This window comes from Lissotriton helveticus, chromosome 1_1 (genome assembly GCF_964261635.1).
Source record: "Lissotriton helveticus chromosome 1_1, aLisHel1.1, whole genome shotgun sequence".
Taxonomy (NCBI): Eukaryota; Metazoa; Chordata; class Amphibia; order Caudata; family Salamandridae; genus Lissotriton; species Lissotriton helveticus.
In genome coordinates, this window is record NC_136057.1 from 1,300,660,999 (window position 1) to 1,300,686,530 (window position 25,532).

Here is a 25,532-nt window from a genome sequence, read left to right on the forward strand (position 1 = left end):
ACAAATTGACAGTTTAAGAAATAAGAGATGAGAGTTCACCACAGGCAAGGCGAGGTCCACACAGCCTTAATAATACCCAGTACACAGGTGATCGGTCTGCTTGTGCCCCCCCCCCCCCCCCCCCGAATCCACTGGGTTGTGGCTGATCTGACTGTCTGCACTACAAAAGCATACTTCCTGTGCATTACGGCGCATTTGCCCCAGGTACTTCAGAACATGATGATCAAGATAACATGAAAGCAAAACTGGAAGTGAAAACTGCTTAAAGCTAAGCAGTAGTGCCACTCTTCAATAGGCAAAACATAGATACACTCAATTCCCATATAGGCACAATGGCCACTTGAAAAGAATTGCTAAACATGAAGATCATTTGACTGAAGCAGAGAGCCGAAGATCATAATGAAAGGATGGTCTTAAATGCAATAAATAAAAACCACTGAAGATGGATAAAGTAATTTCACTTATCAAAGGCAAACCGAAGACTTGGAAGCAAGATCATGGTGTACTAATGTATGCATTCTTGGGATCCAGAACCCCAGACAGACACAGGAAATATAGAGACGTTTGTTGAGGATGTGCTGATATCCCTGTTCAGATCTGCTCACTCACTTCTCTAGGTTATTTGTGATGGAGTGAGCACATCACTCTTTGGTGGCTTGCCCACCATCAGTATTCACTGTCAGACCCACCATTGCCAGGCTCCTAAGCATTAGAGACAGACACCTGGTCCTCCAATTAGCTAGAGAGATGAGGGACGTCCAATATAAGGGATCCTGTGTATCATTCTGCCCTTACTTAATGCTTGCAGTCCAGACATTTTGTGACACTGTGACAGCTTTTGTCCAACTCTTCATTTCTTTTGAGCACCTCCAATAAGTGCTGTCCTATATCAAAAAAGGTAATCACCTGTGGTTTCCACCCTGCAAAGCTTTCTGCCATGTCAAAGCTGTGGGGTCTCTTCATTACAGAATAGAGGCCACTCCACCAAAGGCATGGCTGCCAAATGTGCACTATTCACTGGAATGCGCATGAAAACCATTTGCAAAGCAGCAACATGGATTACAAGTGACTACAGTTCTCTAGCATTGGGCTCTTTCAAAGATTCACAGGCAACACATCCTCTTCCCCTTTTCTGGAGATATGTCACTTTTGGCATGCTTTGAAAATCTGATAGGTGAAGTCTCTGTGAGCTGTATGAACTGAGTCTCTCCATCTCATTTGCCAGAGTTGGAGCCCTAAACTAAACTTTTCTATAACTTTATATAAAGTTATTTATAACTTTATTATAAATAACATTATTTGAGTGTATCTATATACCATATGTAACTACCAAGGGTTCCCAGTCTGAAAGGGAATAATTCAAGCGTTTGAATCTTTCAACAATACCAACACTGGAGAACTGTAGTTACTGGCAAATAACTTTCTCCTGCAGTGGAAATCACATGCAGCACTCTTTGACTTGTCTTTTTACTAAGATTATTGCTGGTTTCATTTTCCTGCTTGAAAAAAGCTGTGGAAGTACTTGTATTTGTATTGTCTCTCTTGCATCATGAAGTCTGGTAGCCTTCTATTTCCAATGAGGTAGATCGATAAAAAAAAGTGTTTTAAATTCCTCATCCAAGAAAATATGACAATCCGTGGAATTCAAGATGTCAGTATTGGAGGAATATTGTCACTTCTTATGTAGCTATCTCTACTTGTGTTTTTCCTAACTGTAGATTATTCATGCATACTGTAATGTGCGACTCTTGTTTGCAGAGTGATCCCCGCTTCACTGAGGAGTTTGTGTCCCACTTGGAGATGGAGCTGGAGCAATCTCGACTTCGGGAGATGGAGACCCTTGGTGCTCTGAAGGAGATGCAGGACAAAGTTCTGGACATGGAGAAGGTGGGACAAATATATGTTTTTGCTTTCAGCAGATATGACTTGGTGCTAACAGTATCTATAGATGAGGTCATTATAACACAAAAAACAGTGGGTGTGAAAGTTTTAATGACTTTGACATCCCGTAATACATAGCTTCACACTGATAATAGGTTGAAAACGAGAAGAATTCGGCTAACAGTAGGGATCAAACTAGATGGACAGTTTATTGACATCGGGCAATTCAGATATAATACTGTATAACTTCAGGAGATTTCGTTTTTCAGCAATAGTTTACTGGCATTTAAGAAAATATGCGTACAATTGGGGTGGTGGGCTGTCATAAAGTTTGTGAATGAATCAGAGGTTGTGGAGAACTGTAAAGAGGTAGCGGGAAAGATGTATAAAGCAATGTGAGGAACTTAATACAAATTAACGAGAACCCTGACATGAGTGATCAACAGGGAAATTCTGTGAAAAAGCTTCCAATATGTGTTTGTGATGAGTAGATTATCGGAATAATGAAAAGTTATAATAAAAAAAGTTAACAAATCAGCTCATCATAGCGCAGTGTTTCTTGTGTTTGAAATGGGTCTTCCAGTGAGGGCCATGTAATTGAGATGTCCTAGAGAGCAGCTCAGTGGAGCAAAACAAATTAAATCTTATGCAGCCAAATGATTAAGACACAGTGGAATGTTTTTACTTTAATCGGAAACTTTTAACGTGGTGTCAATGAACATAATCAATCATACTGCTCTGCAACAGGTCTTAATTGCCAGATGTCTCAAAATATGGATGTCTTCTTTGTGTGTTGATGAAAGTGTGACTGGGATTGAGCGCAAAGCCAGCTCATTTCTAGTATCATGGTACCACCGTTCTAAAAGTAATCTGGACGATCTTTCTGTATAGTAATAGTAGAAAGTGAGAGTGCCATAGGAGTATGGCCTTCATTGCTCTTTAAAGCGGTGGCATTATAAGCATCAGGGAGTGTCTGTGAGTCTTAATGATATTAAGTTTATACATTTATTTTCGAACTATAATAAATTATTTACTTGTTGTTTCACAACTGGTTAAACCTAAAGAAAGATGGTATGTTCCTGAAAGGATATAGTCTGGATAATTGAGGGTGAGTTCACTTGCATTGCCTAATGCCTAAGAAACTTCAACATACTGGGCAAAAGCACATTTTCCCTAATTTTTGCGTATGCCAGCCAACCAAATAGCAGTTAATTTTCAGAAACACAGCAACTGATACAAGTCTTTGAGTTGGTTGCTGCACTGGCGCCACCGTTTTAATCGAAAGGGTAAAATATATGGAAATACGGAAAAGAATGGAGACAACAATCTAAAGCAAGCATTGGCAAAGCCAATAGGTTTCACCTACACAAAGGCTTTCAGCTTGGCCAATGTCTTTTAGCCATGTTGTACAGCATAGTGGAGTGGATGGTGTTGAGGAGTGTGGAGTGAAGTGGCGTACAGTGGAGTGGAGTGGCATAGAGTAGAGTTGAGTGGCGTAGAATGAAGTGAGGTAGACTAGAGTGGAGTAGCGTGGAGTGGAGTGGCATGCTATAGAGTGGAGTTACGTAGAGTAGAGTGGTGTGGTGTAGAGTAGAGTGGCATTGTGGGGAGTGGGGTGGGGTGGCATTGTGTGGAGTGGTGTGGTGTGGCATAGAGTACAGTGAAATGCTGCAGAGTAGAGAAGAATGGTGTAGAGTCCATTGGCATAGAGTAGAGTGGTGCAGAGTAGAGTGGCATAGAGTGCAGTGCTGTAGAGTGGCGGATAGTGCACTGGAGTAGAATGTAGTAGCGTTGAGTTGTGTGCAGCGGCATAGATGCAGTGGCGTAGAGTAGAGTGGTGCACAGTAAAGCAGAGCGGCATATTGTGCACCGGGGTAGAATGTAGTGGTGCAGAGTTGTGTGCTGTGGTGTAGATGCAGTGAGATGGAGTGCAGTGACGTAGAGTACAGTGCAATGACATTGAATAGTGTAGAGTGCAGTGATGCAGAGTAGAGTGCAATGGCATAGAGTGCATTGGCCGAGAGATAAGTGACGTAGAGTGCAGTGGAGTTAGGTGCTGTGTCTCAGAATACAGTGTCCTAGAGTAGAGTGGTTCAGAGTAAAGTGCAGTGGAGTACAGTGGTGCAGAGTAGAGTGCAGTGGTGTTAAATGGTGCAGAGTTGAGTGGCACAGAGTGCAGTGGCTTAGGGTGGTGCAGTGTAAATAGAGTGGCGTAGACTACAGTTGTGCAGAGCAGAGTACAGTGTCGTAGAGTGCAGTGACATAAAGTGCAGTGGCATGGAATGGTGCAGAGTAGACTGGCCTAGAGTAGAGTGGTACAGAGTAGAGTGCAGTGGCATAGAGAAGAGTGGTGCAAAGTAGTGTGTCATAGAGTGCAGTGGCATAGAGTGTACTTTAGAGTAAACTGCAGTGGAGAAGAGTGTTACAGAGTAGAGTGGTGCAGAGAGGAGTAAAGTGGCGTACAGTATAGTTGCGTAGAGTACAGAATTAAAGGGGTGGGAGGGAAAGAAGGAGCTTGGATAGGGGACAGGTAAGAGTGAACAGAAGCTGCATGGATCCGGATATGGGAAATGGACTGAAAACACAAGTACTCATATGGATTGCTTAAACACAAAGTAAAAAGTAGCTCCAAAAGCGAGGGCAGTGGATGGACTTAAGCACTTGGCCCATGCTCCAGGGGAAGGCCAAAAACAGGAAGAGAACATGAAGCTGTTATGCTGTGACAAACAGGAACAAAGCAAATGAGAGTGATGCTGAGGCAAATGAATGGTAAGCTATGATTGGGCCATAAGGCCCACTATATGTAAACAACATGTCTGTCAAAAACCGCGCATTCGCTGTATAGGCAAAGCCTAAAAACTGGAATCAATTCAGAATTACAACTCAAGGATGAAGTGTTAACTTTGAGGGAAGATTGTAACCAATGAAGTTAAAGCCCCTGAATTGAGGTAGGACCCTAGAAATACCTGCTATTGACAAATTAAACAAGCATTGGCACAGCCAATAGGTCTCGCCTTTGGAACCTTATAAGCATTTATAGTTAAACAAGAATGGTTCTGTCGGGTAGAACAAACGTAAGTACAAGATGCTATTAATGCAATCTGAAAAGTAAGTCCTCTGACACACTACGATAACACAAGATCCTTAACACTTAATGAATAAGGCATAGAGAACAAAAATACTTTGATGAGGAAGTTTATATCAGAATTACTTCATTAAGTTTAAGTTTAAGTTTAAAATATTTATCAAGCGCAACGTACACCTGAGCGGTTTCTTGGCGCTAAAGTAGAAGACAACCAACTGAGCTAGAACGGTAACTAAGGCGACAACTGGAAAACAGGCAATTTACTAAAGAAGAGCCTGAGAAAATAAAAAGGTCTTCAGGGCTTTGCGGAAACTGGAGTACTCGGTGAGGGACCTAAGATGAAAGGGGAGAGAGTTCCAGAACATGGGGGCAAGAGTGGAAAATTTTGAGCCACCCTGTTTTTTTTTCCGGTAACGGGGTACAGCTAAAAGGAGTTGTGCCGAAGAGCGGAGGCCTCTGCCAGGGACGTAAGCCTTGATGGCTGAAGATATGAAAAGGGGGGCCAGGCCAGTCCTGGCCTGAAACGCCATGCAGCCTAGTTTAAACAGGGCGCGTTCCCGCACAGGGAGCCAGTGAAGAGTTTTCAGGAGGGGGGAAGTGTGATGGAATTTAGGAAGACCGAAAGCAAGGCGGGCAGCCTGGTTCTGCACTAATTGCAGTTTACGGAGGCTGTACTGAGGGATGCCATTGTACAGAATGTTCCCGTAGTCCAGGCGGGACAGGACCAGTGCGGACATAATTAGCTTGAGTGCAGGGAAAGAAAAGAAACGGGAGATAGAACGGATAGTACGGAGAGTAAGAAAGCAAGAGGAAACCACTGAACCAATCTGGGAGTGCATAGTAAGTTGGTTATTTAGCTTAATACCAAGAGTCTTAACAGAGGAAACAGGGGTAGGAGGAGAGCCAAAGGAGGGGGGCCAGAAGAGAGAATTCCAGGGACTGGAGCAACCACCCGTCACCACAAGTTCCGTTTTATCGGGATTGAGTTTCAGGTGGTTGAAGTTCATCCAGTCCCTGATGAAAGATAGAATAGATTGGAAATTAGAAATAGAGTCAGGAGTAGAAGAAAGATTAAAGATGAGCTGGAGGCCATCGGCATAGTTATATACCGAGACCTCCAGTTGCTGATTCATTGATATATACAATACAACAATGTGAACTGTCAAGATCAGTACATATAAGTGACAAGTGTGCATGGTGTTTAAGTGGTGAACATTATATACAGTGTAGGCATTTACATATATACAGGTGGTAATGAAGGTAGGCCAGATAACTGTTTCAATCCAAAGATTCCTATCTATCCAAGTATAGAATCCTGGTGATACTGGACCTAAACAAAGAGTTGACGTTTCGACCCTGTGGTGCCCCAATGGGTGGTCACGGCGGGTCTTCCTCAAGACAGGTGAAGGGGAGTGGAGGGAAACAACCAAGTTGTTTGGGTGACAGTCTGAAAATGAAAAGGAGAGCATGTGTAAAAGAGGCCATAGGTGCACTAGGCAATGTTACACATGAAGTAGGGATCTCCAATTACTCACCCTATTGGGGGCCGGATGTCTCAGCCTGGAACGGTGAGCACAAAGGGCACAATGGCCCAGTATCTGTGGGGAAGGAGTGTTCATGTTTTAATTGAATACAGCTGTATGAATAACTGTGGGAGTGATCGTATGAGTGCTGAGTGGTTCTAGAGGCGTGGTTTAATAATTGCGTGTGGGGGCGGAGGCTCGCCTTCTGGTACAGTGGAGCGAGTGCGACTCTAAGAGTGTGCTTTTGTTTACTTAGGCGGGCGGTGACTGGCCTGGTGAAGTAGATGGAGAGTGCCTGGGGAGGGATGTGTGCATTTAGCATGGAGAAATCGTGACTTTTAAGAATGTGCTACTATTTACATGTGCAGGCGGAGGTGTGCGTGCAGCCACCCTCGGTGTCCTTCAAAGTCTCAGTGCTTGCAAGACTAGCACACATGGTGCGTACAACCGGGCACACAAGTATAAGTGTTTAACCATGAAACAGTTGATGTTGTTGCACCAAGGATATTGTACTGCATAACTAAATACTTATAAGGTTCCAAAGGCGAGACCTTATTGGCTATGCCAATGCTTGTTCTAAAGAGTCAGATACCTAGACAGCACTGACGGACAGAAGACTTCCAACTTTTATATGAGTATGTTTCAATAATTATTATAATCCAACGCGTGTGGGTGCATGGAAACCCATGCAATGAATGAAGCAAATTCACAAAGAGGCAGCAATCTGCCTCTGCAGACATAATTAGCAATAAAAGAAATTGACAAGTGTAATGAACAATAGAGACTAAACAAAAAGGCACCACGTTATTAAAAAGATGTGACCTGTTAAACAAATGCCACCCACAACTACTGATCCACGCTCAAGACAGACTGCAGAAACACAAATATCTCCTTAAACATAAACCGAAAAGACCTTTTTCATTCAAAAGCACAAGCCCGCCTACATGCAATTTATATACGCACAGTGCCAAGAGCGCTCCTTGCAGAGAACACGGAGAAACGGAAGAACATGGACAAACCCTGAGATGTGTATGCAAGCAGTACACATTACACTAACACAAACAATCACAGACTATTAACGATATAAAAAAACAAGTAAGGCAGCTTGCCAGTCACACCCTGCACACTCATTCACAGGCATGTCTACACACTAATATTTCACAACTATCTTCAGACAACCAGTATTCAGGGAGTCCTCATAGAATAGAGGGGGCTTGCCCCCAGCAGGCCCATCCTTTTCCAGTTTACACCCCCACGAGTGTCTCACGTGTTTGATATTTGGGTGTCTTGATTTTCACTGGTGAAAGTTTGATGACAGTTCCCACTTTGCTTTTCAAAACTGAGAAGTGGCTAGCTTTTGCACGACCAACACGGATGGCTAAAGTTCCAGCAAGTGCTAGTGGCAATGAAAACACTTCACATACCAATAAGCAACCAAAGAAATAACTTTCTCTATAACTTCACGTATAAGCAGCTCCCTTCTTTTGCGTTCAAGATGTCCACCTCTACCCAACACACAATTGGATGAGTCCATTCTACTTAAAACAAGTAAACAGTACATACCAGTGAAGCATTCACAGTATGACGTCAAGGTACGCGACCGCAGAGTTTCAGGGGAGAGGCACTCAGAAGAGGGCACTCAGGAGAACAGATGTTCGCGGAAAGAGGCGCTATGGGAAGCAGGAGAGACCAAGGTCTCAAGCAGCCTAGAGGTAGCGAGTTTGTGCACTCCAGTGAGGGATGCAGAAGGACTATGAAGAAGCTTCAGGGGAGAGGCACTCAGAAGAGTGCACTCAGGAGAGCAGCTGTTCGAGGAAAGTGGGCTATGGGAAGCAGGAGAGACCAAGGTCTCAAGCAGGCAAGAGGCAACGAGTGCGCGCACTCCAGTGAAGGATACAGAAGGAGCTTCGGGGGGGCACGACTCAGAAGAGTGCACTCAGGAGAGCAGCTGTTCGAGCCGTTCGAGCCCACAAGTGTCTCACGTGTCTGGATTTTCTCTGGTGAAAGTTTGATGACAGTTCCCACTCTGCTTTTCAAAACTGAAAAGTGGCTAGCTTTTGCACGACCAACGCGGATGGCTAAAGTTCCAGCAAGTGCTAGTGACAATGATAACACTTAATATACCTTTACAAAGGAAGCAAAAGCCAACCGAAGAAATAACTTGTTCTATAACTTTACGTATAAGCAGCTCCCTTCTTTCGTGTTCAAGATGCCCACCTCTACCCAACTCACAATTGGATGAGACCATTCTACTTAAAACAAGTAAACGGTACATAGCAGTGAAGCATTCACAGTATGACGTCAAGGTACGCAGCCGCTAAAGAGCAGGCAAATGCACTCGTGCTTGTGCTGGCATCCGCCTTGCGGGAGTGAGCAGCGGCGGCGCGAGAGCCATATGTTTTCAATTACCACGCGCGCGGCTGCTCGTTCCTGCAAGGTGGATGCCAGCACAAGTGTGCTTGAAAAGGAGCAGACTGGGGCCAAGGGCCCTCCTAGAGCAGCGCATGCACGCTGCCTGGGCGAGACCTAAAAGGACACATTTCTGAGACACATATACAATAGGTACAAGGAGAGGCAACCAGGGAAAAATAGGATGTTTAAGAACTAAACTGAAACAGTAACACCGCCAGTGTAGGGTAAATTTTGGCACCATCAGTATGGACTTGCACATAACAAGGCATATCTGAAAGAGATAATTAGTTGTGAATTTCTCACCTTCGAATTACCCCCAGGCGTCAGACTGGATCCAGAGAAATTTTCTTCCGCAGTACCCCTGTGCGTCATAGGTGGTGTCTGTCGACTTCGCGTTCGTCATTGGTGTCGTGGTCGCCGGAATGACGTCACGGTATCTAGTTAGACACCACCCCTGCGCACTGACGTTAGTTCTTTCTTTTTCCACGCCTGCCAGCGCAGATCCGGATAGAGCGGTACCTCCAGTCACTTTTTTACTCTATTTTTGCGACTTTTTGTCTACGTCTTTTTTAGTCGTTACGATTCCTCGTGCACAGGGATGCCATCTCAGCGGACCAGCTTTAAGCTTTGTGGCTCCTGCAACAAGCTGATGTCGGTGATGGACCCCCATCTTGTGTGCCTCAGGTGTCTGGAGCGTGACCACATTCCCAAGTCGTGCTCTGACTGCTGGGCCATGGCCCTGAAGTCTTTGCAAGAGCGGTCTCGAAAGCTTCTGTAGGCCGGCAGTCGGCTCCATGCTGCTCGAGGTCCTGGTCGAGAGGGAGGTCGCGGGACCGGTCGCGGAGCTATCATCACCATTCCTCGTCTTCATCTTCGGGTAAATCGAAGCACAAAAAGAAGACGAAGAAGCACCGTTGCTCTTAGCGTTCTCCCCATCCGTCGGCTGACGCGACGTGGGCTGGGGAATGTAGCCACCCGGCTCTGCCTGTGGAGCCTGTTGGGTCGACTCAGACTCTCCCTCCCTTTCCGAAAGCCGGAGTGACCCCTGCCCAACTTCGTTGCTTTTACAAAGCCCTCGATTCCATTTTTGGGCAGCCCGACTCCGCCGGCGCACCTTCGGGCCCTGTGGACTCGGCTGGGGGCTCTAGGCCTCCGATGCCGGTGGCTTCGGCTCCCGCACCGCAGGACCCCCAGGGATCCAGGCCTGGATCCGGATCGGCGCTGGTTGACCTTGTTACACCTCCTCCGGCGCCAAATCCAGTGGCGCCCCCTCCAACGCTGGTTGTGTCCTCAACTGAAGTCAACCCTGGCCTCCTCCTTAACTTGGACACGGAGCCGGATTGATGTCAGGACCGGCGCAGATCGGTACTTTTGTACCTCTGGTCTCCCCAGGTGTTCCCTATCGCCCTGAGTGACTACCAGAGAAGGGTGAGGAGGACTGGGAGGGGTCTGTGGACCCTCTGGCAGACCAGTTGGAAGAACGGGACTTTAGAGAGGAATTGGGTGAGGCCAGTGGTCTGGACTCTTCCCCAAACCTTGACATGCTTTCTCCCCCTACCGTGGCTACGGAAGAGGGTGCGTTATACACAGTGGTGTTGCGTAGGGTGGCTGAGGCCCTAAACCTCGAACTCTTTCTATGGTGGTTGTCTGGACTAACCTCCTGACCGAGGTGCTTTAACCGCCACAGAGTTTCTTCGGCGCCCCTGGTGCCGTTAAATGAGGCCCTCACAGACATCCTTTTGGGCACATGGTCCAAGCCCAATACAGGGGCTCCTGTGGATAGGATGAATGCCCAACGCCACCGCCCTTCCCAGGGCGACCCCATTTTCCTCTCCCAACACCCAACCCCTGAGAGCTTGGTCGTCCAGGGCGCATTCCCTACCGCACCACCTGATAGGGAATACAAGAAGCTGGCCCATCTTGGGAAGAACATCCTCCAGCTTAGGACTGCTGTCGGTGAACACCGCATGACTCTTGGGCTGTTACTCTCATTCTGTGTGGGACTCTGTCACGCAGGTGCTGCCTCAGTGCCCGTAGGAGGCCCGGGCCGTGCTCTCCCATGCAGTGGCTGAAGGGAGAGACGCAGCGAAGTTCGGCATACGTTGTGGGCTGGACATCGCCGACTCGCTAGGCAGAACGATTCCGTCTGTAGCCCTACGTCGCTACTCCTGACTGAGGTCCACTGGCTTTTCGGGCGGTGTCCAAGCTACACCTTTGGACATGCCCTTTGATGGCTGCCGGTTGTGTGGCGACAATGCAGACAATGTGATAGAGCATTTTAAGGACTCCAGGGCTATGGGCAGGTCCTTGGGCCTCGCTTCCACCTCTCCCCCTGTGCAGTGTGCTTTTTGCCTCTTTCGTGGCTACGGAAGGGGTGCCCCGCCGCGTTCAGTCCAGAGCCCCAGGCCTGCGCAAGCTGTCCAACCCCAGCGCGGCCAGGGATGTGGGACCCACCGTCGTGGGTCTGGGGGCCAGTGGGCGGGGCAGTCCACCAGTGTCCCCCTCTGCAGCAGCCTCCAAGCCCGCCTAGTCCGACCTTTCAGGGCCACCATTCACCAGTGGGCAGCAGGATTTACCATCACCTCCCCCACTGGCTCACCATCACATCGGGCAGGTTGGTTTTTCAGATAGTACGAAGGGGCTACTCCCTCCCCTTCGAGACTGCCCTCCATCCATGCCACCTCAATTTCATTGCATGTCGGAGGATCACGTGGCCCTTCTTCAACAGGAAGTTACGGCTCTCATGGCCAAGGGACCCATCAAGCGAGTTCCTGTCCCAGAAGTAGGGGGTGGTTGCTATTCCCAGTACTTTCTGATGCCCAAGAAGGACAAGGGCTTCCGTCCTATCTTGGATCTCAGGAACATCAACCACTTACTCCGGAAGGAGAAGGTCAAAATGTTGACACTGGCTCAGGTCCTGTCTGCCCTTGACCCTAGAGACTGGATGGTAGCGATGGGTGTGCAGGACGCTTATTTTCACATTCTCATCCTGCTGACCCATCAGTATTACCTGCGGTTCATTGTAGGCCACAAGCACTTTCAGTTTACCGTGCTCCCAGTTGGCCTTACCAGCGCCCTTCGGGTGTTCACGAAAGGGATGGCGGTGGTCGCAACTCATCTGCGCAGATCAGGGGTTCCAGTCTTCCCCTATCTCGACGACCGGCTGTTGAAGGATTGCTCGCCCCAGGCTGTTGTCTCCCACCTCCAGAATGCGGCCAACCTCCTGCATTCGGTGGGGTTCACCATCAACGTGCCAAAGTCACAACTGATCCCCTCTCAGAAGGTCCTTTCCATCGAGCGCTTCTGGACACAGCGCAGTTTCTGGCTTATCCTCCCGAGCAGCGAGTCCGGATTAGGGCTATGATTCCGATTTTTCAGCCTCTATCCCAGGTTTCGGTCAGAATGACCCTGCGCAACCAGGCCTCATGGCCTCTTGCTTACTGCTGGTGGACTATGCCAGGTGGCATATGCGGGCTATGCAGTGGGACCTGAAGTTCCAGTGCGCACAGCATCAGGGGAATCTTTTGGATTGTGTCCAGATCTCGGAGGGCACTTCACACCAATTGCAGTGGTGGCTAACGAACCAGGATTGGGTCAACGGCATATCCCTCTCCCTTCCACAACTAGAGTTCACGGTGGTGACAGATGCATTGCTTCTGGGGTGGGGTGGCCACATGGGAGAGGCATAGCTCAGAGGCCTCTGGTCTCTGGCGGAGTCCGGGCTGCACATCAACCTTCTGGAGCTTCGGCGATCCATCTTGCACTGAAGGCATTCCTTCCTTCTTTCAAAGGGAGTCTAGTGCAGGTGTTCACGGACAACACCACCCCCATGTGCTACTGCAACAAACAAGGCGGGTGGGTTGTGGACCCTGTGCCAGGATGCACTTTGTCTCTGGAAGTGGCTGGAACATCAGGGCATGTCCCTGGTGGTTCAACACCTGGCAGGTTTTCTGAACGCCAGGGCCCACAAACTCAGCCGCTGGTGCATGATGGATCCCAAATGGCATCTTCACTCAGAGGTGGTGCAAGGTCTCTTTTAGCCGTGGGGAGAGCCTTGGTTAGATCTATTTGTCACCAAAGAGAACGGGCAATGTCAGCAGTTCTGCGCGTTGGAATTTCCAAGGCAGCACTCCCTCTGCTACGTTTTTCGTCGCGAGTGGAGTTGCGGTCTTCTATACGCCTTTCCGCCTATACCACTTCTACCCAGAGGGCTGAAGAAGATCAAGCACGACTGTGCCCAGCTATTCTTGTAGCCTATGAATGGGCACGAAGAGTCTGGTATCCCGAGCTCTTGCACATGGCCATCGATCCTTTGATCAGACTGCCACTTCAGGAGGATCTTCTGTCGCAGCAGCAGGGGACGGTCCTCCACCCGAACCTGTCCAGCCTCCACTGCCTTGCATGGAGATTGAGCGGCGACAGTTGACAGATTTTGACCTTATTCCCGAAGTCTGTAACGTTATCTTGACAGCCAGGCGTCCCTCCACCAAAACGAAGTACACCTGTAGATGGAACAAGTTTGTGGCGTGTCTCCCAGTAAAGGCTGTGGCTCCCCTTTCAGAGGTTCTCCTCTTCATTCTTTCTTTGGCCCAGCAGGGTTCTCCTCTGGACACTAAAAGGCTATCTATTGGCCCTTCTTCGGCTTCCTTACCAGCCTTATCTTTTCAAGTCCCCTATTGTCAATCGCTTCCTTAAGGGCATTACTCACTTGTATCCTCCAATTCCCTTCGTAATGCCTCAGTGGGACTTGAACCTGTTTATGACTTATCTTATGTGCGCTGCTTTCAAGCCGCTACATAACTGTCCTCTCAGACTTCTGACACTTAAAACTGCCTTTCTGGAGGCCATCACTTCTGCTCGCAGGGTGAGTGAGCTGAAGGCCCTCATCCGGACAAAGTGGTCCTTCGTACTAGGCCTACTTTCCTTCCCAAAGTGGTTACCTCTTTCCACATAGGACAGACCATCACTTTTCCCATCTTCTTCCTGCCCCTTCATCCTTCTAAAGAGGAAGAGAGGCTCCACTGTCTGGATCCAAAACGTGTGCTTTCCTTATATCTGGATCGCACAAAACAGTTCCGGGTGGATGACCAGCTCTTTGTTGGCTATGTGGGCACCAAGAAAGGTCGGGCCATGCCGTGCAAAAGTGAACCATCTCCAGATGGGTCATTCTTTGCATCAAAATCTGCTATTCCTTAGCGAAAAAGGAACCTCCAGTGGGGTTGCACGCCCATTCCACCAGGGCGACGGCAGCCACTACTGCTTTGGGATGTGGGGTCCCCTTTCATGACATCTGCCAGGCAGCTCCGTGGGATTCTTTGCACAGGTTTACAAAACACTACTGCCTAGACAGCCAAGTCCGGAGAGACAGCTTCTTTGGCCATTCTGTTCTCCAGGACTTCCTGGTGTGAACTTGGTTCGCAGACCCACCTCCCGAGTTGGTATTGCTAGGATATCTATTCTGAGGCGAGGAATCCATAACTAATTGTCTCTTTCAGATGAACAAGTTACTTACCTTCGGCGGTAACAATATGTCTTTAAGAGACATAGATTAGTTATGGATTCCTCACTGCCCCACCCATCCTCCCCGTTCTCCGAACTGACTTCTATGGTAAGGGACTTCCCTTCAGGGCCCTAGTTTTGTGCACCAATGGTCATTGTCTTGCATGGCTCTGCGCTTCTGGCGTGGAATGTTGTGTAAAGAACGGACGTCAGCACACAGGGGCGGCATCTAAGTAGATACCGCAACGTCATTCTGGCAACCACGACGCCAACGACGACCGCAGAGTCTACCGACGCCACCTTCCAACGCGTAGGGATACTGCTGAAGAAAAATTCTCCGGATCCAGTCTGATGCCTGGGGGTAATTCTAAGGTGAGGAATTCATAATTAATCTTTGTCTCTTACAGATCTATTGTTACCAAAGGTAAGTAACTTGTTTATAAGGGTGTACTTTTGTAAAAGATAACAGTCTTTTTACTCAAGTGGGTAGCTCAAAGTAGGTTGAGCATTACAAGAAATGTTGTTCCCAAGCAAACTCCCTAAACACTCACAAAGGGCAGTCTTTGTATGCTGAAAAATGAGGGAGCCTGCATACCCAAATAATTAACATGGGAGAGCTTCACCTGGCAGAGACGCTAACTTCAGATTATCCCCAACCCCTTTCAAACAGTGTCCCTTATCAAAGACCAGGAGCCAGAAATAAGTGAAACATTATATAGTGGCATTGGTTTATCAGAAATGCAGTCACTTGCAACCTCAGGACTCTGACCCTCCAGCTCTTGTAATACGCTAAATCTTTGGAAGACCTGATTCCACACAAAAGTCTTGGAACACCCAGCACTTTTAAATCATGTCAAGGACTCTAGGTCAGTTTCTTTCAACTCTTAACTTATGAAATACCATCCTAAAATTAACTAAGGTTGCCCATGGAAGACCAAAATGTTTTATGAAACTTTCCAAGAGCCTCCTTGTGACAGCAGGAGATGTAACAAACTTGTGAATGAACAGTAAAACAGCATACTGGAAAGCTATTTTTGTAGGTATTAAGTGGCACATTTTCTGGTTAACATTCCAACAGAGGGGTATCAGGTCTTCTGGTGATCTCCAGGAACAATGGGGTTGAATTCTTTGTGGTTGTAAGGTATATGTAAATACATACATGACAAGTTTTAAGATGAGCTGCTTGCTTTAACCCCTTTTCTCATTTTCCCAGTCTCTTTGTATCTATTTAATATAGTATTTGTGATTTGTTTTCCTCTGTGGTCTCTGCTACTTTTAGATATGTAACAGATCTTTATCTGGGTGTGATTCAAAGTAAATGAAACTCAGACGCTGTAGTGGCAGCTGGCCAATTTAACCATCCTTCCTGCTAGATATCAGACTACAGTATTGCATACTGCTAATGTGTGTGCCTCTCACAAAATATAGGTTCTAAAAATCTTTGAGATAAATCTTTAAGCTAAACAGTTGAAAATTACTCAGTATCCGTTTCCACCACTATGTATTGTGGAAGGCTTGGGACAACTGTGTACTAGATGTGAGTCACAGAATATGACACCCAACCCTGGTTGCGAGGGTCGGACGTGTTAACCATATCCTTCCTGCTTGGGTTTGAGCAAATCCACTGCAGCTTTTTATTTTGGTGTGCTTTACAAAAATACACCAAGGCCGCTGCCTTGTTAAGCTGGGAAAAGAAACAGCCCCCACATACATTCTGCAAAGCTTGGGTAGCTCCAAGAATGAAGAAGGCATATTATATCTGAAAGAAACAGGTTAGTGTTAGATTCCTTACCTTAGAATATCCCCAGGAGTCAGACTGGATCCTGAAAGTTTTGCGTAGCAGTACCCCTGCACGTCGATAGGTGTCGTCTGCGGCGCCGCGTCCGTCGTCGGCGTTGTGATCGCCGGGATGACGTTGTCTGAGCACTTAGACGCCGCCCTCGCGCGCTGACGTAATTTCTTCTTTTTACCGCGCCAGCAAGCGCAGATCTGGGAAGAGCAGTACTCTTAGTCATTTTTTGACTAACTTTTTGATCTTATTTTTCATCACTGCCGGTAGGGATGCCCGGGTTCAAACCCTGCGATGATTGTCACCGCTTGATGTCGGAGACCGACCCCCACCGTCGGTGCCTTTACTCTCTCGGGCCAACCACGATTACAAGTCGTGCCCCGACTGCCGGGCCTTGACCTCGAAGGCTAGGCGGGAGCGGTCCCATAAGCTTCTCGAGCTCCGGCAGTCGGCCCCGCGCCGCTCGAGGTCCCGGTCCAGGAGGTGGTCGAGGGACCGGTCGCGGGGCCGCAGTCATCGCCGCTCGACGAGTCAACGCCACTCGTCGGGCTCCAAGTCCTCAGGTAAGTCGAGGCTCTCCAAAAAGAAGTTGAAGAAGCGTCATCGCTCTTCCGACTCCCCCCGACGCTCGCGCGACGCGGCCGGGGGTTCGGGCAACACCGTCCACGCAGCTCCGCCGGAGCCGCAAGCACTGTGTCCAGCTCCATACCCACCGGTCCCTGGGCTGCACGCGATGCCGGAGGAGATTAGTGCTTTCCTCACGGCCATGAGGTCGCGCTTCCCTCTGTTGGAACCCGCCGAGGCGCCTTCGGGCCCCGTGGGTCCGTCTGGGAGCCCTAGCGGGCCGGCGGCTCCAGCCCCAGCGCCGTCGGGTGCTTCTTCCCGACGCCACAGGGCTCCTCAGGATCCAGGCCTGGATCCGTGACGACGCCAGTCGACCGTACGACCCCTCTGCTGGCGCCGTCACCAAGGGTGTCCCCCCCCAACACCGTCCCCGGATGACGTCCCCGGTTCCAGCCCCGGTCCGGATCCGGCGTCGGACCGGCGCCGCCTGGCACCGTCTTCGACACCCATCGATGAGCCCTTCACCGACGACCCGGCTCCATCATTTTTTCCTAACTGTCAGGAGATGGATGACGAGGAGAACTGGGAGGGGTCTGAGGACCCTCTGGCACTGCAGTGCTAGTTGAGCCAGGACTGGGCAGACGAGCTGGGGGAGGCCAGTGGTCTGCACACTTCGCCTGACACTGGATTTGTCTCCCCTCCTACAGTGGCTACGGAGGAGGGGGCTGCTTACAGCGTGGTGTTGACTAGGGCAGCCAAGGCCTTGGCTCTTGAGCTCCCTGTCACGGCCGTGAGGACTAACCTCCTCTCTGAGGTGCTCAAACCACAGGCAAGCTCCTCGGAGCCTCTCCTGCCGTTTAAGGAAGCCCTCACTGACATTCTGGTGGGCACCTGGTCCAAGCCCTCTACGGGCCTTCCCGTAGATCGGAACGTGGCCCGACGCCACCACCCGTTCCTGGGCGACCCCAGCTTCCTGTCCGTTTACCCCACCCCCGAGAGCCTGGTGATCCAGGCCTCTACCTCCCAGACCACATTCCCGACCGCTCCTCCGGATCGGGAATCCAAAAGGTACGATCAGTTTGGGAAGAAACTGTTCTCCTCCTTGAGTTTGGGGTTGCGGTCTGTCAACACCGCCTGCCTTTTGGGCCGTTACTCCCACTCTCTGTGGGATACGGTTGCGGAAGTGCTGCTGCAGTGCCCGTGGAGGTCCAGGCAAAGCTTACCCAAGCCCTATCAGAGGGACGGGATGCAGCACGCTATTCAATAAGGTGTGGACTTGATACCACGGACTCGCTGGGTAGGGCGATTGCAACGACAGTGGCGGTTTGCCGCCACGCCTGGCTGAGGTCCGCCAACTTTTCGGGGGATGTCCAAACCACCCTTATAGACATGCCTTTTGATGGCCATCGCCTCTTTGGCGACAAGGCGGACAGTGCGCTGGAGCGTTTCAAGGACTACGGCGTTTCAAGGGCTACGGCCAAGTCCTTGGGCCTCGGCCAACGCCAGCAAACTTCCGCCTTTCGCCCCTTTTGTGGCCAAGGAAGGGGCGCCCCCACACGTCCAGCAAGCCAAAGGCCTCAGAACCTACCTCAACTCGGTCGCGGACGTGGTAACTGCCCCCGCAGCATCTGCCTCAAAGTCCTCCTAGTCCGAACTTTCAGGCCCATTCGACGCCAGTGGGTGGCAGGGTTCGCCATCACCTCCTCCACTGGCGTACCATCACATCGGACAGGTGGGTGCTGCAAATAGTCCTAAGGGGCTACTCCCTCCCCTTAGAGGCAACCAGACCAGCCATACCACCTCAGTACCACCCCATGTCGGGGGATCACTTGCAACTTCTGCAGGAGGAAGTTACGGCCCTCTTGGCCAAGGGGGCCATCGTGCGCGTTCCTGGGCCAGAAGTAGGACTTGTTTACTGTTCGCTCTACTTTCTGGTACCCACGAAGAGCAAAGGAGGCCTACGCCCCATCTTGGACCTACGGAACGTCATTGGCTTCCTCCGGAAGGAGAAATTCAAGATGCTGACTTTGGCTCAGTTCCCAGCTGTCCTGGACCCAGAAGACTGGATGATAGTGTTGGACTTGCAGGACGTGTAATTCCACATCCCCGTCCTGCCGGCCAACCGGTGTTACCTGCGGTTCACGGTAGGCCACAAGCACTTTCAGTTTACCGTGCTCCCCTTCGGCCTTACCAGCGCCCCACGGGTGTTCACGAAAGTGATGGCGGTGGTCGCTGCTCATCTGAGCTGATTAGGGGATTTCAGTCTTCCCCTATCTCGACAATTGGTTGTTGAAGGTGGGCTCGCCCCAGACAGTCGTCTCCCACCTCCAGACTACGGCCGACCTCCTGCACTCGCTGGGGTTCTTCATCAACGTGCCGAAGTCACACCTGTGGCCCTCTCAGAAGCTTCTTTTGATCGGAGCGGTTCTGGACTTATCCCCCCAAACAGCGGGTTCGGGATATTCAGGCTCTGATTCCGATCTTTCAGCCTTTATCCCCGGTCTCGGTCAGGTTGACGCTGCGGCTCCTGGGGCTGATGGCCTCCTGCATCCTTCTGGTGCATCACGCCAGGTGGCGGATGCGGGCTCTGCAGTGGGACCTAAAGTTTCAGTGGACTCAGCATCAGGGCAACCTGTCCGACCACGTCCAGATCTCGGAGGACACTGCGAGCCAGTTGCAGTGGTGGCTCACAGACCTCAATTAGGTCAGCGGCAGATCTCTCTCCCTTCTCCAACTGGAGCACGTAGTAGTGATAGATGCGTCCCTCCTGGGATGGGGAGGCCACATGCTCTCCGGCGGAGTCCCGGCTCCACATCAAACTTCTGGAGCTGCAGGCGATCCGGCTTGCACTGAAAGCATTCCTTCCCTCTGTCCGGGAAAGTGTAGTGCAGTGTACTGCAACAAACAGGGCGGGGTGGGGTCATGAACCCTTTGTCAGGAGGTTCAGCGCCTCTGACAATGGCTGGAATACCAGGGCGTCACCCTGGTGGTTCAACACCTGGCAGGGGCCCTGAACGCCAGGGCGGACGAACTCAGCGCCGGTGCATGATGGATCACCAATGGCGTCTGAACTCGGATGCGGCGCAAGGCCTCTTTCAGCAGTGGGGAGAGCCTTGGTTAGATCTATTCGCCACCGAAGAGAACGCGCGATGTCATCAGTTCTGCGCGTTGGAATTTCCAAGGCGGCACTCGCTCGGAGACGCTTGTCGTTGCAAGTTCGGCTGCGGTCTGTTGTACGCCTTTCCGCCTATACTACTTCTCCCCAGAGTGCTGAAGAAGATCCGGCGCGACCGGGCCCAAGTCATCCTTGTGGCTCCGGACTGGGCACGAAGATACTGGTATCCCGAGCTACTCAGCATGTCTGTTGATCCCCCGATTCGTCTGCCTCTTCAGGTGGACCTTCTGTCGCAGCACCAGGGGACAGTCCTCCACCCGAACCTGTGTAATCTCCACCTACATGCGTGTAGATTGAGCAGCGACAGTTGAGGCCATTTGACTTGCCTCCTGAAGTCTGTGATGTGATTCTGGCAGCCAGGCGTCCCTCCACAAAATCGGTATACACCTGCAGGTGGAACAAATTTGTGGCATGGTGCACAGCAAAGGCTGTGGATCCACTCTCTGCCCCCCTATCAGAGGTTCTCCTCTTTCTTCTTTCTCTTGCCCAGCAGGGCTCTGATCTGGGCACTATCAAAGGCTACCTCTCTGCCATTTCAGCCTGCTTGAAGCTTCCTGATCAACCTTCTCTTTTCAAGTCCCCTGTTGTAAATAGTTTCTTGAAAGGCATCACACACATGTTTCCTCCTGTTCCTTTCGTGATGCCTCAGTGGGACTTGAACCTTGTACTAACCTATTTGATGTGCGCTCCTTTTGAGCCACTTCACAATTGCCCTCTTCGTCTTCTGACTCTTAAGACTGCATTCCTGGTTGCCATCACCTCTGCCAGGAGAGTGAGTGAGCTCCAGGCGCTATCTTCTAAACCTCCTTTCCTCTCTGTCCATCCGGACAATGTTGTCTTGGGAACTCGTCCTTCTTTCCTGCCCAAGGTGATTACAGCCTTTCACATCGGGCAGTCCATCACCTTGCCTACCTTCTTTCTGCCTCCGCATCCCTCGAAAGAGTAAGAGAGGTTCCACCGTCTGGACCCAAAACGTGCGCTCTCCTTTTATCTAGACCGCTCACGCCAGTTCCGGGTGGGCGACCAGCTTTTGTTGGTTACGTGGGCGCTAAGAAGGGATGGGCGGTGCACAAACAGACCATCTCTCGGTGGGTCGTTTTGTGCATCAAGGTCTGTTACTCTTTGGCTAAGAAGGAGCCTCCTGCGGGGCTACGCACCCATTCAACCCGGGCCACGGCGGCTACTACTGCCCTGGGTCGGGGAGTCCCCTTGCAGGACATCTGTCAGGCAGCTACGTGGGCCTCGCTGCACACGTTTGCTAAGCACTGCTGTCTGGACAGCCAAGTCCGGAGAGATAACTTTCTCGGCCGTTCCGTTCTCCAGGACTTTCTGGTGTGATATTGGTTCGCAGACCCACCACCGGGGTCGGTATTGCTAGAGTATCTATTCTAAGGTAAGGAATCTAACACTAACCTGTTACTTTCAGATGCACAAGTTACTTACCTTCGGTAACGATATATCTGTAAGAAACAGTAGTTAGTGTTAGATTCCTTACCGCCCCACCCATCCTCCCCGTTCTGCAAACCTATATCTAGGGTTAAGGTATCTCCCTTTGAGGGCCCTAGTTTCATGGCACCAGTGTCAGTCTCTGGCATGGCTCTGCGTTTCTGGCGCAGAAAGCTATGCACAAGAACTGACGTCAGCGCGCGAGGGCGACGTCTATGTGCTCCGACGACGTCATTCCGGCGAACACAACGCAGACGACGGATGCGGAGCCGCAGATGGCGCCTACCGACGCACAGGTGTACTGCTACGCAAAACTTCCGGATCCAGTCTGACGCCTGGGGATTTTCTAAGGTAAGGAATCTAACACTAACTACTGTTTCTTACAGATATATCGTTACAGAAGGTAAGTAACTTGTGTGTTAGCTCAAGTAACTATAACTGCTGAATTTGTTCTGGTTTTGTACAGGTCAAATGTCAGCCTAACTATAACGTCACTGCAACCTTTATTTTTTTTCTGTGAATTTCTAAGGTTTTTCAAATTCTATTTCCTAAATATAACGTCCCTGTAACCTTTGTGGGTTTTTTGTGAATTTCTATGGGTTTATAACTATTAGTTGTGTTTGTAGAGTGGTGGAGAATCCTGATGTGTCACACTTACTGGTGGTAAAACCAAAGGAAATGATGGACGGAGCGTTGATAATACAAGCACTCGCCCCCAGTCAACTGATCTGGGTTTAATCCATCACCGTTCTTTAGCCCACTCTGCCACCCCAGTTCAGACATGGCCATATGCAAATCAGTCTGACCCTGTGCCTCATGGGAACAGTCCAGCCGGAACTGCCAAGCCATGCCTTCCCTGGACCAGAAACAAGCTACCAAGGACCGGTTTCTGGCATTTCGGCCGTCTTCAGCCCGGCTTGCTTGAATCCAGTGGCAAAGTGAGCAAGGGACTCACGTCTGAGCATACCCTGCCAACTTATGGCGAACAAAGAAAAACCAAAGGAAATGATGGACGGAGTGTTGACAATACAAGCACTCACCCCCAATCAACTGATCTGGGTTTAATCCATCACCGTTCTTTAGCCCACTCTGCCACCCCAGTTCAGACATGGCCATATGCAAATCAGTCTGACCCTGTGCCTCATGGGAACAGTCCAGCCCGAACTGCCAAGCCATGCCTTCCCTGGACCGGAAACAAGCTAACGAGGACCGGTTTCTGGCATTTCACCCGTCTTCAGCCCGGCTTGCTTGAATCCAGTGGCAAAGTGAGCAAGGGACTCACGTCTGAGCATACCCTGCCAACTTATGGCGAACAAAGAAAAACCAAAGGAAATGATGGACGGAGCGTTGACAATACAAGCACTCACCCCCAGTCAACTGATCTGGGTTTAATCCATCACCGTTCTTTAGCCCACTCTGCCACCCCAGTTCAGACATGGCCATATGCAAATCAGTCTGACCCTGTGCCTCATGGGAACAGTCCAGCCCGAACTGCCAAGCCATGCCTTCCCTGGACCGGAAACAAGCTACCGAGGACCGGTTTCTGGCATTTCAGCCGTCTTCAGCCCGGCTTGCTTGAATCCAGTGGCAAAGTGAGCAAGGGACTCACGTCTGAGTATACCCTGCCAACTTATGGCGAACAAAGAAAAAACAAAGGAAATGATGGACGGAGCGTTGACAATACAAGCACTCACCCCCAGTCAACTGATCTGGGTTTAATCCATCACCGTTCTTTAGCCCACTCTGCCACCCCAGTTCACACATGGCCATATGCAAATCAGTCTGACCCTGTGCCTCATGGGAACAGTCCAGCCCGAACTGCCAAGCTATGCCTTCCCTGGACCGGAAACAAGCTACGAGAACCGGTTTCTGGCATTTCAGCCGTCTTCAGCCCGGCTTGCTTGAGTCCAGTGGCAAAGTGAGCAAGGGACTCACGTCTGAGCATACCCTGCCAACTTATGGCGAACAAAGAAAAACCAAAGGAAATGATGGACTGAGCATTGACAATACAAGCACTCACCCCCAGTCAACTGATCTGGGTTTAATCCATCACCGTTCTTTAGCCCACTCTGCCACCCCAGTTCAGACATGGCCATATGCAAATCAGTCTGACCCTGTGCCTCATGGGAACAGTCCAGCCCGAACTGCCAAGCCATACCTTCCCTGGACCGGAAACAAGCTACCGAACACCGGTTTCTGGCATTTCAGCCGTCTTCAGCCCGGTTTGCTTGAATCCAGTGGCAAAGTGAGCAAGGGACTCACGTCTAAGCATACCCTGCCAACTTATGGCGAACAAAGAAAAAACAAAGGAAATGATGGACGGAGCGTTGACAATACAAGCACTTACAGGTGGTAACAGGAGGGCTTCTTGGCCCCTAAGACCCTCAGCTTCCAAGAGAACTTCATCCTCCAACCAGTAGTGCACCAGGAGGCACTTTTGCAGAGTGGTGTAGAAAGAGGGCATGGCCTTCAAAGACCTGTCAGCAATCCCGCTGTTTGGGACTGACTGGAGGTAACAGGACGGCTTGTTGATTCCCAAGGACCCGGAGCATTCAAGGGGACTTCCTCCCCCAACTAGTAGTGAGCCAGAAGGCGCGTTTGCAGAGTATTGGAACTTGGGGGCATGACCTCCGACCACCTCTCAGCAATCCCTCTGTGTGGGACATACTGGAGTTAACAGGAGGGGTTTCTGTCCCCAAGGTCCCTCTGGAGCCAAGGGGACTTCAACCCGCAACAAGTAGTGCACCTAGAGGTGCATTTGGAGAGTTGTGGAAAGGTGGCGTGGCCCCCGAAGTCCTCTCAGCAATTCAGCTGTGTGGAACTTACTGGAGGTGACAGCAGGTCTTCTTTGACCCTCTCGAGCCAAAGGGACTTCATTCCCCAACCATCAGTGCTAAGGGTCCCCCCTCCCTGGCCGATTTCAGCACCGAGCACCCCATCACCCGGACCCGGCCTCACTTGTGGGTGCCCTGGTCCCACCCAGGGCACCCGCTCTGTTGTGTCGAAGGGAGTAGCCCCAAAGACCCTGCTGTCCCTCCCAGCTACCCGCCTCCTGCGGGAACTGGCATTGCTTTGACATTGAGGAGGCTGCTGAACATGCCACTCTCTTTCTGTCAAAGTGGAGCACATGTTTGCTATGGATTGGCAGGAGTGGCTAACCTCTCGCCAAAAAACACAGTTGATGGACAGAATGTAGAACAATGTCATACATTCACCCCACTACAAGGATCTGGGCCTAAATCCATCGTTTTTTTGCACTCCACACCACCCTGGGTTAGACACTGGCTATATGCAAATCAGCTCTGACCCTGTGCCTCATGGGAACAGTCCAGTCCGAACTACCAAGCCATGTCTTTCCCAGACCGGAATCAAGCATCCAAGGACCGGTTTCTGGCTATCAGCCTTCATCAGCCTGGATAGCTTGACTCCAGTGGTGTGGAGAGCCTGGGACTCACGTCTGAGCATACCCAGCCCACTCGGGGTGAAAATTGCAAAAAACACAGTTGATGGACAGAATGTAGAACAATGTCATACATTCACCCCAGTACAAGGACCGGTTTCTGGCTATCAGCCTTCATCAGCCTGGATAGCTTGACTCCAGTGGTGTGGAGAGCCTGGGACTCACGTCTGAGCTGATGAAGGCTGATAGCCAGAAACCGGTCCTTGGATGCTTGATTCCGGTCTGGGAAAGACATGGCTTGGTAGTTCGGACTGGACTGTTCCCATGAGGCACAGGGTCAGAGCTGATTTGCATATAGCCAGTGTCTGACCCAGGGTGGTGTGGAGTGCAAAAAAACGATGGATTTAGGCCCAGATCCTTGTACTGGGGTGAATGTATGAAATTGTTCTACATTCTGTCCATCAACTGTGTTTTTTGCAATTTTCACCCCGAGTGGGCTGGGTATGCCAGACGTGAGTCCCAGGCTCTCCACACCACTGGAGTCAAGCTATCCAGGCTGATGAAGGCTGATAGCCAGAAACCGGTCCTTCGATGCTTGATTCCGGTCTGGGAAAGACATGGCTTGGTAGTTCGGACTGGACTGTTCCCATGAGGCACAGGGTTAGAGCTGATTTGCATATAGCCAGTGTCTGACCCAGGGTGGTGTGGAGTGCAAAAAAACGATGGATTTAGGCCCAGATCCTTGTACTGGGGTGAAT

The 25,532-nt window shown here is 50.3% G+C and overlaps 1 protein-coding gene across 2 annotated transcripts in view; it reads left to right on the plus strand.

Annotated features, from left to right (window-relative positions):
• The window catches only part of EVI5L (ecotropic viral integration site 5 like), a 1,151,000-nt gene that overhangs the window by 975,241 nt on the left and 150,227 nt on the right, over window positions 1–25,532 (plus strand). For both annotated transcript variants that reach the window (XM_078681273.1, XM_078681266.1), the window contains one exon: window positions 1,759–1,887. In XM_078681273.1, the coding sequence (XP_078537399.1) occupies window positions 1,759–1,887 (129 nt within the window). The remainder of the gene's footprint in view (window positions 1–1,758; window positions 1,888–25,532) is intronic.